The 14,513-nt window shown below is 41.0% G+C and overlaps 1 protein-coding gene across 8 annotated transcripts in view; it reads left to right on the plus strand.

The window, feature by feature from the left end:
- Nucleotides 1-14,513, plus strand: part of MYO1B (myosin IB) — a 199,208-nt gene that overhangs the window by 117,371 nt on the left and 67,324 nt on the right. For all 8 annotated transcript variants that reach the window (XM_024976322.2, NM_001102199.1, XM_059875676.1 and 5 more), the window contains 2 exon segments: nt 2,794-2,840; nt 8,058-8,121. In XM_024976322.2, the coding sequence (XP_024832090.1) occupies nt 2,794-2,840; nt 8,058-8,121 (111 nt within the window).

Below are 14,513 nucleotides of genomic sequence, written 5' to 3' on the forward strand. Positions count from 1 at the left end.
GAATACACAGAACTGTACAAAAAAGATCTTCACGACCCAAATAATCACAATGGTGTGATCACTCACCTAGAGCCAGATATCCTGGAATGTGAAGTCAAGTGGGCCTTAGAAAGCATCACTACGAACAAAGCTAGTGGAGGTGATGGAATTACAGTTGAGCTATTTCAAATCCTGAAAGATGATGCTGTGAAAGTGCTGCACTCAATATGCCAGCAAATTTGGGAATCTCAGCAGTGGCCACAGCAGGACTGGAAAAGGTCAGTTTTCATTCCAATCCCAAAGAAAGGCAATGCCAAAGGATGCTCAAACTACCACACAATTGCACTCATCTCACACGCTAGTAACACAATGCTCAAAATTCTCCAAGCCAGGCTTCAGCAATATGTGAACCATGAACTTCCAGATGTTCAAGCTGGTTTTAGAAAAGGCAGAGGAACCAGAGACCAAATTTCTAACATCTGCTGGATCATGGAAAAAACAAGAGAGTTCCAGAAAAACATCTATTTCTGCTTTATTGACTACGCCAAAGCCTTTGACTGTGTGGATCACAATCAACTGTGGAAAATTCTGAAAGAGATGGGAATACCAGACCACCTGACCTGCCTCTTGAGAAATCTGTATGCAGGTCAGGAAGCAACAGTTAGAACTAGACATGGACCAACAGACTGGTTCCAAATAGGAAAAGGAGTATGTCAAGGCTGTATATTGTCACCATGCTTATTTAACTTATATGCAGAGTACATCATGAGAAACGCTGGGCTGGAAGAAGCACAAGCTGGAATCAAGATTGCTGGGAGAAATATCAATAACCTCAGATATGTAGATGACACCACCCTTATGGCAGAAAGTGAAGAGGAACTAAAAAGCCTCCTGATGAAGGTGAAAGAGGAGAGTGAAAAAGTTGGCTAAAAACTCAGCCTTCAGAAAGCGAAAATCATGGCATCTAGTCCCATCACTTCATGGGAAATAGATGGGGAAACAGTGGAAAGAGTGTCAGACTTTATTTCTTTTGGGCTCCAAAATCACTGCAGATGGTGACTGCAGCCATGAAATTAAAAGACACTTACTCCTTGGAAGAAAAGTTATGACCAACCTAGATAGCATATTTAAAAGCAGAGACGTTACTTTGCCAACGAATGTCTATCTAGTCAAGGCTATGGTTTTCCAGTGGTCATGTATGGATGTGAGAGTTGGACTATGAAGAAAGCTGAGTGCCGAAGAATTGATGCTTTTGAACTGTGGTGTTGGAGAAGACTCTTGAGAGTCCCTTGGACTGCAAGGAGATCCATGCACTCCATTCTGAAGGAGATGAGCCCTGGGATTTCTTTGGAAGGAATGATGCTAAAGCTGAAACTCCAGTTTTTGGCCACCTCATGTGAAGAGTTGACTCATTAGAAAAGACTCTGATGCTGGGAGGGATTGGGGGCAGGAGGAGAGGGGGACGACAGAGGATGAGATGGCTGGATGGCATCACGGACTCGGTGGATGTGAGTCTGAGTGAACTCCGGGAGTTGGTGATGGGCAGGGAGGCCTGGTGTGCATGCGACTGAACTGAACTGAACTGAATCATGTGAGCTTATTATTCTGATCTTCTTGTCTCTGTTTAACTTAATGAAGTTGTGAAAGCTTCTGGGGTTTTGATGCCTCGCCTCTCATCTAAAGAGTCATTTCTATTCACCACAGCATTGCATATCACACTGCAGTCCCTACTGGCTGCAGTATGGCCCACAGATCCCTCAGGGTAGGGTGGGAGGGTATTGGTAGAAAAGCAGAATTTCATGCCCATCCCTGGACTCAGTGAACTGAAATGTGCACTTGAACAAGATCCTCAGGCGATTGGTTTACACATTAAAGTTTGAGGTATGCTTCTGGGCTTCACAGCATCAAACAGGGATCCCCTCTGCTTCTATGACTTACATTTATCCCACTTAATTCTGTTACCAAGGCCCAGATTAATCTGCTCCTATCTTATGCACAAGCTTGATGAAACAGTCCTCTTACCTTTTGACACTGAAAGTCCTTTGTCAGACAGCAGCATTCTGTGCCTGGGGCAGTGTCATCCCCAAGGTTCTTCCGTGCTTTCATTGGAAAGGGTGTCCTGTGGAAGATTCTGGCTCCCTGAAGCAGCTAAGCTTGGAACTAACTTGATTTTGCCTTGTGGGCTGTTTTTGTTTTGGTTTTGTTTGTTTCGCTTAGGTCTGATGGACATAAACTAATGAAACTATGTGATATTTTTAGTCTATTGGAAATGATGTTAGTTTCCAAATTTCTTACTCTTTCTGTATTTCAGTTATATATTTAATCACATTTAAATAGCTTTTATTTCAAAGTTAATTAAACAGTTTAAAATTTCTCATGTTTTTTTTCCACCTGGAAACCTCATCAGTTGAGTTTCATAAAACCTTTGGTAATGTTAAGTAGTTATCTCTAAAATAACCTTGTTCGTTGTTAGTAATGGAAGAAGAACACAGAAGCCCCGCTTGCTAGCCATTCAGTTGACTACCATCAAAGCAGTTAAAAGGTGTTGAATTAGACAAGATTGTTTACAGTAGTACTTGGAAAAAATTTCCACGAATCATAGGAATGATTCTTTCTATGAACTTATAAGAGGACATGGGAGCTTTGGCAGCTTATTAAAACTTGTGTTTAGTTTCTATGGAAATTTTCTGGACGGAACTGTCATTGCTGCAAGTAGCATTTCTAGAAATTTATAGATGTCATGTATTTGTTTTAGTTTTTGGCTTGAAATTATTTTTCTGTCGCTTGACCACACATCTGTTTCTTTCCTACCAGCATTTGGAAATGCCAAGACTGTAAGGAATGACAACTCCTCTAGATTTGTAAGTATTTGTATAAGCATAAGTGTTAACACTAATATTTAGTTCATGTGTGTTTAAACAACCAGTAGATGTTTAATATGTCTTAATACCCACATTTAAAAAAATAAGAAACACTGTATTGAGATAGGCTAAAAGTTCTATAAGGATTATTTTCATGCTTTCTGGAATTTTCCTTTCAAATTCTTCATGGAGTGACAGGCTGTTTATTTTTCCCCACGTTTTCTTATCGTCTATCGTAAAATTCTGTGAGCAATTTAAATAGGGCTGTTTAGAATCTTTACTAATGTGAGTTTTGATATTTAAAAATCATAATTAAGACTTAGAAATTAAGTAGAAAGGAGGATAGACTAGGTGTCAAGTTTGTATACTGTACAGCTCTTAACCTTTCTTCAGTGGGGCCAGAAAGGATGGACATGTATTCTAAAACCTTATAGAGGTAAAAATCAATTAGTGTGGCAACCTGTAGGGGATGAGAGGAGTACCGAATAGTGACAGCTGAAGCTGACTGAATCCTTTCCAGCCTCATCTCCATTTCTCTCCAGTGTGCACTCTGCACATCAGCCCCTGGGATCTCTCCAGCTGGGCTGCCTTCTTTCCCACCTCTGGTCTTTACGGAGGCACACACTGCCTGGAGGCAGCTGGGGGAAATATGATGAGTGTCATGGTTGCATTTTGAAATTGGATGGCTTTTTTCCTATAGTTAGTTCTATACATTTGATAAAGCTGTGTTCTCATATACATTGCTTCGGACCATTATTGATGATCTTCTGTGCCTCCCTGCCAGAGATTCTTCCTGTACCCCACACCTCCTCCCCAACCCTCACCCCTAGCTTCTTTTAGTCCCCTTTTACTTTTTTCTTATTAGAATTGTCCCATGCTTAAGGTACGAGAATGACCTCAGTAGAGATAGTTTTGATAGCTTGGAAAGTGAAAGACTAAGGTTCCTAATTCCAAGGCAATGAATTTTTTCCATTGGATTACCCCCTTAAGTTGTTAAAACTGATTTAAGCCATGCCTTTTCCTGTTGTGGTAACATGGCTAATCTCATTACATAAATAGAATTAGACACAAAGTGTGGGCAGATAGGAGTAATTCCAAAGATCAAGCTTCTATATAGGTTAGAGATTTTGTTTTTGCTGTTGGCAAATGTACATACATTTTAAAAATTTGCAAATATATTTAGTCTATAGACCATAAAAATGCAGAGAAGTATATTGCTTAAAGAGTCATTAGTACTTAGAGATATTGGAAAATCTAGCAAAAGGCTCGGCAAGTAATTCAGCTTGTTGAATAACTTCAGAGAAATGCTATCATAACACGGGTATTAGGATATGAGATTAATACTTGATTATAAGCTAAATCATTTCATGCCCAGTTTTTAGTAATTTCTCTGCTTTGTGCCCTGTGACTTTGCCAGTAATATACTAGAGTCTGTGTTATAATACTATAGTAGGACTCTTATATGTTTAAAATTACTGCTGTAAATATAACAGGGGTTTATGACTCCAGGGAAATTAACCTTTCCTTCAACTATGTTTGACTGATTATCCTGGAATAAATTTCTTGATCTCTTTGCTGAGAAATCTGGTAGACCCTTCATCTCACTCTAGCTGACAGTGTCGACCAGTGTTCCCATGATATATCTCATAGTGACCCCCACCACAGCACTCACTTTAATTTGACATATTGAGCTTATGTTAAGACTTAGTGTTTTTTTTTTTTTTTGGAGGGGGGGATAGGGTAAGGCTTTGAAAATCACTTCTTGACCAAAAAACTTTGGAAGGGGATTTTGTTGAGCATCTGCTGTGTACCCTGAGCTGTGTGAGGCTCTGGAGAGCATGGGAGAAAGCGTTATAGGGTCAGGAAGATCTCATCACCATGCCTCTCATTCAGTAAGAATAGAAACACACACACAGTTTATTCATTTGTTTGAAAACTCTGTTTTGTTTTTTGTTTTTTAAACATAGTTAAGCTTAGGTCTCCCTGCATGTCCTCTTGCAGCCTGCAGTCCTTTCCCCACTAGCAGCCTGAGTGGTCTTTGCAAACTGCCGTCCCCTGCCAGTGACAGCTTCTGCGGTCCCCTTGTACCTGGAAAACAGCCTGGGCTCCTTCAATCCTCCTAGGGCAAGCTAGGCTGCCCAGCCGACCCTTACTGGGCTCCCCAGGCCTCAGCCACACAGGCCTTTGTGACGGTCAGGCATGTCCGAGTGCTTCCCGGCCTTGGGCCTTTCTGTTGCTGGTCCTTTTGGCCAATGCGCTCTGTCCCCAGCTCTGTGTATGATTGGCATCTCGTATTGTGTAGGTCTTATCTCAGATGTCACTTCCATGATGCCTTTTATAGCCTCTGTGACTTCACCCTGTTTTCATTTTTGAAGGTATTCATCGGGCTCTGGAGTTAACTCTGCTCTCTTCTCCCATTTCCATCCTCATTGGCCTTGGAGAGTAGGAGCCGAGGAAATGAGCTCTTCAGCCCCTTGTTCACTAAAGTGGCCCTAGGAGCTTGAATAAGCTGGTGCCATAGTGGACTCTGGAGACATTTATTTGTTGATGAATGGATACCTATTTTGAAAAAGCTTAGAGCCTAGTCAGGAAAATGGACATGTCTGAAAATAATTACAACACAGAAACTAGTAAGTTCCCCATGACAAGTACAGATGAAGAGTTAGGGAAGCTCAGACTCAAGAAGCTGGAGGAGTCCGGGGCAGGGACAGTCCTGAGCAGGTCCACAGGATTTAAAGAAGCCAAAATCAAGTGGTGAGCCCAAGGAACTGGCACTACAGATTGAGGAACTGAGGGGGAGAAGCCAGTGTGGACCTGCATTTGCCAGAGTTCGTGGCCAGGCCAGAGGTTCTGTGAATGGAGCCGTGGACCAGAGCACTGGGAAGATGGGTCTGGGCCCCAGCTGGAGGGCTTGGAGAAGCAGGGTCAGGGTCTCAGACTTGGTTTTGTAGTCTGCGGGAAGCCCCTGGTTATTTGTCAGTGGTCTGGTGGCAGGATCAGAACCACGCCTTGGGGATGTTGTCAGCATGGGCATCCGTTGGGTTCTCAGTGCTGTCCTGGAGTTGAGCCCTGGTCAGTTTCCATTTCCCTTCTCCACAGGGTTTACTCACTTCAAACCTCCTATTCTTTATTCTCAGCTGATGGTATTATGCCTGCTTCACAGAATCATCTTCAAAGCTTGCAGACTCACTTAACCCCACTCCTTGACACCTCCCTATCCCCATGTCAGTTCACATACACTCCTGTCTCTCACTCGTCCCTCCTCCTGTGTTCCAGCTCTGTCACCTCCTATGCCCCGGGACCACCTGCCATCAAAGTCATCCTGTCTCCTCTGGTCAACCTCTGACTCTCTTGTGAAGTTACTGTTTCTCCCTCCTTCATAGCTGCTTTGGCTCTGGGGTCCCCATGTCTCCTGCAGAGCACTGCTCTTAATTGCCTGGATCTCAACCTGGACTTTGGAATTCTTGACCCCAACCTTCCTTACCTTCTGCGTCTAACTGCAACCTGTCATCATGACTCCCTCCGTAGCTCTCAACTCCGTTTAGTTTCCTCCTTTGCCACACCAGCTACAAACTACCATTTCTCTCCATGTGCTGTCACCTCTGCCAGCTAGATCCTTTGCAGTCCATTCTACACAGCCAGAGTGATCTTAGAAAGAGGCAAGTCTGATCACTGCATCCTTGTTGAGGAACCTTGAATGACAAGACTTTTGTGTCAGGAGAAAATGTTGGTGTCATGATATTGTGGCTTCCTTTAGTATCCTCATGGGTGCCAGTCCTTAAGCCTGCTCTTCCCTGACCCCTGAGCGCCTGCCTGCCTAACCTCTCCTGATACTTCGCCTTTAAGTCGGGGAAGATCTCCCACACTGCCCCCGTCCTCTGTTCTTTGTGCACAGCACCATGACCCATGTAGGTTGCAACCCTGTACATGGTTATGTCCTGTTTATGTCCCAGTTTCCCCCAGGCTGTAAGTTCCTTGAGGGCAGGAGCTATGCCTTGCTTTCCCTTGTGTCTACATTAGTATCTAGGAGATGCTTGATGGACATCTTCGTAATAAGTAAGTGAAGACTTAAAGAGGCCAGATGACCTATGACAGTGAAGAAGGCAGGAGAGCATTCACAATCTAATAAAAAGTCACAGATTGCATCATTGATTGTGTGCCATGGGATTGTGTTTCTTCTCCTTTACCATTATTTTGAAAAATAGAATTAAATTAATTCTCTGGCAGAATTATTTATAAACCATAGATCTGACTAAGGTAGAATATGAAACAAAACCAGACAATTTATTAGATCAACACACACTTTTCCAAACAAAAAACAGCTGTCAGTTATTCTGATATATTTGTAACTCTTTAACCAGATGATTCGAGATTCTTCTCTACAAATCATAGTATGAGAGACTCTACGTGTATTCCTGTGTGTTTGAGACTCCATCTATATAGTATAATACGAGCATGAGTTATATGTTGCTGTATAATCTAGATCAAAAGCCAAAAAGAATAATGATCAGCCTTTGATTCTGAGGTGGTCACACCACATAATCGTGCATTTGATTTGAGTAGATGTAAAAACAGAACTTGAAGTGTTCCATTTTATCCACCATCCAGTATGTCTGAAATGTCTAGTCATGGCTTAAAACATACTTTGCCTATAAAACTGAAATAATTTATATTCCTAGCTAGCGCATATGCAAGAAATACTTATTTTTTCTGGTTTTCATTTTTGGATTGAATAAACATACCATTAAGAGCTTTGAAGCACATATCTGAAATGGAAAAGTCTTATGATGGCTGAGAAGATGTATTCCTAAATTAGCAATGAGATATGTTCAGTTTGAGCTAATGGAGTATTTAGTATTGGAAAAGACTCTGATGCTGGGAGGGATTGGGGGCAAGAGGAGAAGGGGATGACAGAGGATGAGATGGCTGGATGGCATCACTGACTCGATGGATGTGAGTCTCGGTGAACTCCGGGAGTTGGTGATGGACAGGGAGGCCTGGCGTACTGCGATTCATGGGGTTGCAAAGAGTCGGACACGACTGAGCGACTGATCTGATCTGATTTATGGAGGCATGTTGTTTTGCATCATGGTTACATAAACTATGTCCTTCTTAATTACATTTAAACCAATGCATAAAGGGCTTATTATGCTATGTTGTAAGATACAGACTGAATATTTTGAGGTGAACTTAACTCACAAATTCTTTCTTTTGCAGGGCAAATATATGGATATTGAATTTGATTTTAAAGGGGATCCACTGGGAGGAGTGATAAGTAACTGTGAGTATTTTAAAGAAGTTCAGAATAGTAAAATATATATTAATATGTAAATAGAATAGTTTAGATACTTGGGTCTTTAAGAAATAGCTATAAGGAAACATTTCCTGTTCTTACACTTAGATTTTAAACCTATGCATTTTAGATTGTTTTTATAGTATTTAATTTCCAAGTCTTTTTTAAAAGATCAGAGTCTTTGCCTTTGAGAAATTTTTTAGAAATCTGCTAAAGAAATAAATATTAGCCCAACTGTATTTTATATTCTGTAGCCAATCCAGTAATAAAAAAGATTCTTCAACAGTTGTTTTCTTTAACAAAATTATGGTTAAAAAAACAAATAATAATTGATTTTAATAACTTTTTGAGATAACATTCATCTGATAGGATGAGAAAAACCTGTTCTTCAGGTTTTAAGAAATTTTGTCTTTAAGTGTATTTAGATAATTGAAATGTGATACACCTGTTAGGTAGAAACAGATTTATTTAGTTTTCTTTAGTCATGATTTGTGATTGTAGTGAAACATTCTCTGTCAAAGGTGAAAAAAGGAACAAAATTAGGTCAGGTCTACTCAACAGTCCCAGGCGCAGAGTTTTCTCGGGGGCACAGTGGTCAGTACCTGTTGTCAATGAGGCCCCTTCATCCACGCTTTGGAACTATCCTGATGTCTCTGCTCCTGTTGATTTCATCTGATTCGTTTGGGATGTGTAAGATGACAACTCAGGGTTTGTGCCCATCCAGTGGGAGCCACAGCCTAGCTACTCTCTTGTTTTTTTGAGGGCCACACTGCTGAGCCACCCCACCTCCCCACCTTCCCCTGGCTCCTCTCTGCCCTAAGATGCTATTAGGATTGTTAGAATGAAAGCAGTCTAAGCCTGTACTAGACAAAAGCAAATTGGCTCAGATATCTGAAGCACTGCTTTTTGTTATAGTAGTGGCATTCTTTCTCCAAATAAAATTTTACTCCAAATATCAAACAGATAAAACAAGGCCTGATCTGGTTAAAGAGGAAATGAGTTGCCAGAACCCCTAGACCCCCGGGTGGCCCCTGAGATCTTCCTGACAAACTCTAGAACCAGAGGAATGCCATTTGATTCCAAAGTGAGTGTTTTTAGAATTTGGGCACACCGTGCAGCTGAATTTTTTAAAAACCACAACTCATGGAGTAAACTTCTAGGGCTAGAGTTTCTTCATCTTGGAAACAATAGAACTGACTTGGATGAATTCCATGGTTCTTCCCATTTCTACCATTTGTAGTTTTTAAATAATTTAATTTTTTAATTTAGTTTGTGTACCATCCATTGGGATTATCCATATTTGCAAAAATGTATTGTTACTGGGGAAACATCTTGAAGAGGAAGTTTTAATCTGAAGTGAAATTGGCTAGGGTGGTGCAACTTATGTTAAATGATTTTAAATGTCAAATCAGGATGCAGAAGTACTCATGCAAACCATTTATGATGCCACCAAAAGCAAATGATTATAACCCTGCCAAGTTTGTCAGGCAAGCTTCCTTCACAGTATATGCCAATTGGTGAGAGCTGTACAGGAAAAGGTAGCCTCAATTTTAAGACCACCTTTTTAAGAAATGATTAACTTTTATTCTGAAAGATAGTTATAACACATTTACAGCACTTGTATTTTATAAGAGAAATTAGCTCTAGTTATTAATTGAATAGCACATTATTTTTAAAATGAGAATAAATGAACTGTCTTTATTATAGAATATTCTGAGATGACTGAACCTATGTTACTCTTGAGGACTCTAGGAAAATATTTAAGGATGACTTAGATTGCAAGTATTAGAAAATCACTTGGATTTTACATTTTGAAGTTTCAAATTTCAAACAGAAATGTCTTCCTGTCCCTAGTCCTTGCAGTATCCATGGAGAATAAATAGTAAACACTCAGTTCATTTCCAGTGAAGATTAATATATCATCATGAATGGATTTCAAATGGTCTCTGTTACCATTTGTTCCCACAATGAAATAATATTGAAATTTGTGGTAGTGGGAACACCCTGGTATTTTAGAGTATCCTTTGGTTTGAAAAGGAGAGGGAAACATCAGTGGTGAGAGCAGGAAATTTCACCCAGTATAGACAGAGGACTGACTCATAGGTGGCCACAGGGAACTGCTGCCTGCTGTCTTAAGGGAGTATAAAGCCATGGGTAAACCCACTCTTGTTCTCACCAAGCTGCCAAAAGTTAGCTTCTTGTACCCAGAAAAGAAGACAAGATCTGCCATTTTGTTCAGTTCAGTTTAGTCGCTTAGTCGTGTCTGACTCTTTCGACTCCATGGACCACAGCACGCCAGGCCTCCCTGTCCATCACCAACTCCTGGAGTTCACCCAAACTCATGTCCATTGAGTCGGTGATGCCATCCAACCATCTCATCCTCTGTCGTCCCCTTTTCCTCCTGCCTTCAATCTTACCCAGCATCAGGGTCTTTTCAAATGAGTCAGCTCTTCGCATGAGGTGGCCAAAGTATTGGGAGTTTCAGCTTCAACATCAGCCCTTCCAGTGAATATTCAGGACTGATCTCCTTTAGGATTGACTGGTTGGATCTCCTTGCAGTCCAAGGGATTCTCAAGAGTCCTCTCCAACACTACAGTTCAAAAGCATAAATTCTTCAGCGCTCAGCTTTCTTTATAGTCCAACTCTCACATCCATACATGACTGGAAACAATAGCCTTGACTAGTTGGACCTTTGTTGGCAAAGTAATGTCTCTGCTTTTTAATATGCTGTCTAGATTGGTCATAGCTTTTCTTGCAAGGAGTAAGCACCTTTTAATTTCATGGCTGTGCTCACCATCTGCAGTGATTTTAGAGCCCAAAAAAGTAAAGTCAGCCACTGTTTCCAGTGTTCCCCCATCTATTTGCCATGAAGTGATGGGACCAGATGCCATGATCTTAGTTAAAAGAAGACAAGATTTGCCATTTTGTACGAAGTCTATATTGCTTGTTTTGTCAGCAGCCAGCTAGTAAAAGTGTAAGACGCTTTGGGTTAATTATTACCTTGAAAAAGTCATAGGATCACTTGAGCCCATTGTGTACCCAGGAAGTGGGGGGAAAGCCCAATAACTTACTCTATCTTTCTAAGAGAGGTGTGCTGTAAAACTTGTCTTCATCTCATTTGAAAGCTATGTGTTTCTGAGATTAGTGTCATTAGGAGAGAGGTGTTAAAAAAGAGAAAATGGCAAACATTTACTTAAGTAGAGAAGATAAAATATGGATGCATATCCAGATTTTTGGCTGATGTGAAGTACTGTTTCTACTATTTGTTAATGCTTATTGATCTCATAAAATTTATACATTTACGTTCGAGGATTTTGGACCTAATGTTATGAACTTAAAATGTTTGGAAACCTGTTGCTTTCATTAATAGCTATAGATACTTGTTTATAGTTATGGCAGTAAAAGGCAATTCAGACTGTGCAGAAAATATGGTACAAGTCTCAAGGGATTTTATTTCCTAAAAAGCATACAGATGTATTGGGTTGGTCAAAAAGTTCATTTGGGCTCTTCCATATGATCTTACAGGAAAACCTGAACAAACTTTTTGGTAATCCAATACTAAGAAGAAGCCTCAAGATTTCAAGTGTGCATATATACCTGAGGGAACTGTAAGGACAGGAGACAAAATTGTCCTGTTCACAGTAACGTATCAGGAGCCTTGGGTGATATCTGGCATACAGTAGGTGCTCAGTAAATGCTGGAGACGAGGATGGAATTGGTTAAATATAGGTAGGCTCTGTGTTTTCCTGCTTTATTATTTGGGTCATATCCATGATCTTACGTATGCAGCTCTCAGTGATTTATCATGTGTGTGCCAATGTCTAAACAAAAAGACAAATTACTTAATTCTCTGTGCCTTCATTTCTTTATCTTTGAAATGAGGGTAATAGTGCTGATGTCATAGAATTGTGATGAGTTGTGAATAATTTGTTAACATCCAAAGCGCTTGTAACAGGGCCTGGCATGTAGTAAGCACTCAGTAAACGTTAGCTTCTTTTCATTGTACTTATTTGTTGATGGTCTCTAGCTCCCAGACCAATATATACCCTATAATAACAGAGACTTAGTTTGTATGGTTGCTGAATGACAGTAACTAAAATAGTGTCTGATGTCTATTATATAATTGTTGAATTAACTACATGTAAGTACCTAGTGTGCAACAAGTACAATTCGACACAGAGAAATTTATTGAATAATAAAGCTGCTTCTTCATTGGATAATTTTATCTGAAAATTCTATGCTAATCATTTAAAAATACTTTATCTAAATCCCAGAAAGGCTAACAGAGTTGTTGGTAATCAAACTTCTCTGTTGCTGATATCTGTTCAGCTTGAAAAAAGTAACACAATCCTGTGATTATGAACGAAAGCAAATGTTGAAGTTGGTGTGTGGTCCAGTTATGATTACTGCCCAGTAAACCACCCCAGGCTTAGTGGAGTAAAACAACACCCTGTCATATGCTCTTGGATTCTGTGGGTCAAGAATTCAGATGGAGTCAGCAGAGCTGGCTTGTCACTACAGCATATGGAGCTTCAGCTGCATGGACTTTCCCAGTGTTGGGGAAGACTTACACAAATGGTGGGGGTCATAGTCCTCTGGGGTCTTTGTCATTCACATGTCAGGCTTCTGTGCTGGGATCATTCAAGGACTGGGCTCAGCTAGACTGAGGGCCATCTACGTGTGGCCATGGGTGGTTTGGGCTTCTCACGGCAGGCCGGCTAGGTTCTGAGAGGGAGTGCCCCAAAAGGGAACATACTGACATACTGAAAGAACCAGGAAGAAGCCCGAGGAACCTGGGAAATCGTACAGTGTTACTTTGACACTCTTCAGTCCATGTAGGCACAAGTTTGCTCACTTTCAGTGCTGGGGGATGTGGACTGCACCTCTCAGTGGGAAGAATGTGGAAAGAATCGGTGACCATTTTATTTTAAAAAGCCTAAACCCAATGGATTGTTTACAGAAATGGCCACAACAGTGTTTCAGCTTGGATCCACCCTCTGCAGTAGTCCCTTCTCTCATGACATAAGGCTTGGCTGTGAGATTTGTTTTGGTCAGTGGAACAACTCACAAATATGGTGCACTGACAAACTTGAAAATTGGTTCTGTGCTGGGACTTGTCCTCTCTTGCTTCTCTGGGGAACTGTCTCATCACCTTCATGTGTATGAACCTGGGTGAGTCAGCTGGATGATGAGAGACGCATGGAATGAACCAGCAGACGTATGAGTTGAGAGCATCTTAGGTCAGCCAGCTGCCAGCCAACCTGGGTTAGATCAGAAGAACTACAAAGCTAACTCTCAGACTCATGAGTTAATAAATGATATTGGTCTAAGCTGGTAGGTTTTGGGACCTTTGCTATGCAGTGGAAAGTAAATAACTAAGACAGAAGTCTAATAAGTAATGTGCTTTCCCCACACAGTTTGGAAACGCATGAGAAATAGGCATAGGAATCAAGCTGGAGAGAAAGCAGCTTTATTACTGTAGAGGCAAGGTTGAAGAAAGTGATTTGGTTTATCACCAAGAGGGGTGCTAGTAGTCCTCTGGCAGGTGGGCAGGTATTGACCACACTGAGCAGCCCCTGGGGAGTGGAGCGGAATGTGCACAGTGTGGGGAACCAGAGGACTGAGCTGTACACACATGCCCATTTCTTCTCCAAACTTCACTGCTCAGAGGAGTATTTCCTCCTGCCAAGCGGAGGAGTGAGTCAGGGTCTCCTGGGCTGGGGAGTTAATTGCAGAAAATCCTTCCACATGGACTCAGAAAGCAGGAATAAATGCCCACCTTACTTACTAGAAAGATGAGGGGGATGGGTAGAAGGAATTGCTTTGAATTCCTTTTCTTTTACATTTCTTTTGAATTTTTGATGCAATTAATTTATGTGCTATCTCATGGCTTGCTGTTTAGTCCATATGTATGGCGCACTCATGCCATTTTGTAGCATATGGAATATAATTTTACTCTTTTTAAGTTGTTTGAGGTTTATAGCTTTTTTTCTTCCTTTTACATTATACCTTTGGCTTAATTGATGATGAGTGGGTGACTGGGAGCAGAACTGCTTGTTACAACACTTCCTAAAGGAAACTTGAATCTGCTTTGTTTTTGGTGGGTGGGTGGGTGGGTGTGTGTGTGTGTGTCTGTGTCTGTGTGTGTGTGTGTGTGTCTGTGTGTGTGTCTGTGTGTGTGTGTTATGTATTGAGGTGGAATTGGGGACTTTCCTGTACATGAATCAGTTCTCAACAGCTAGTGACTATTCAAGGTCTGTTTTTATAAATAAATAGGGTCTGTTTGTAATCTGTCTTCTTTAGAGTCAAAATTCATCAAAATTTGATGTACTGAGGCAGTACATCACCTAGTTTATAATTCAAGGCTGGGCTTTTTTAGC

Source organism: Bos taurus, chromosome 2 (assembly GCF_002263795.3).
Source record: "Bos taurus isolate L1 Dominette 01449 registration number 42190680 breed Hereford chromosome 2, ARS-UCD2.0, whole genome shotgun sequence".
Taxonomy (NCBI): Eukaryota; Metazoa; Chordata; class Mammalia; order Artiodactyla; family Bovidae; genus Bos; species Bos taurus.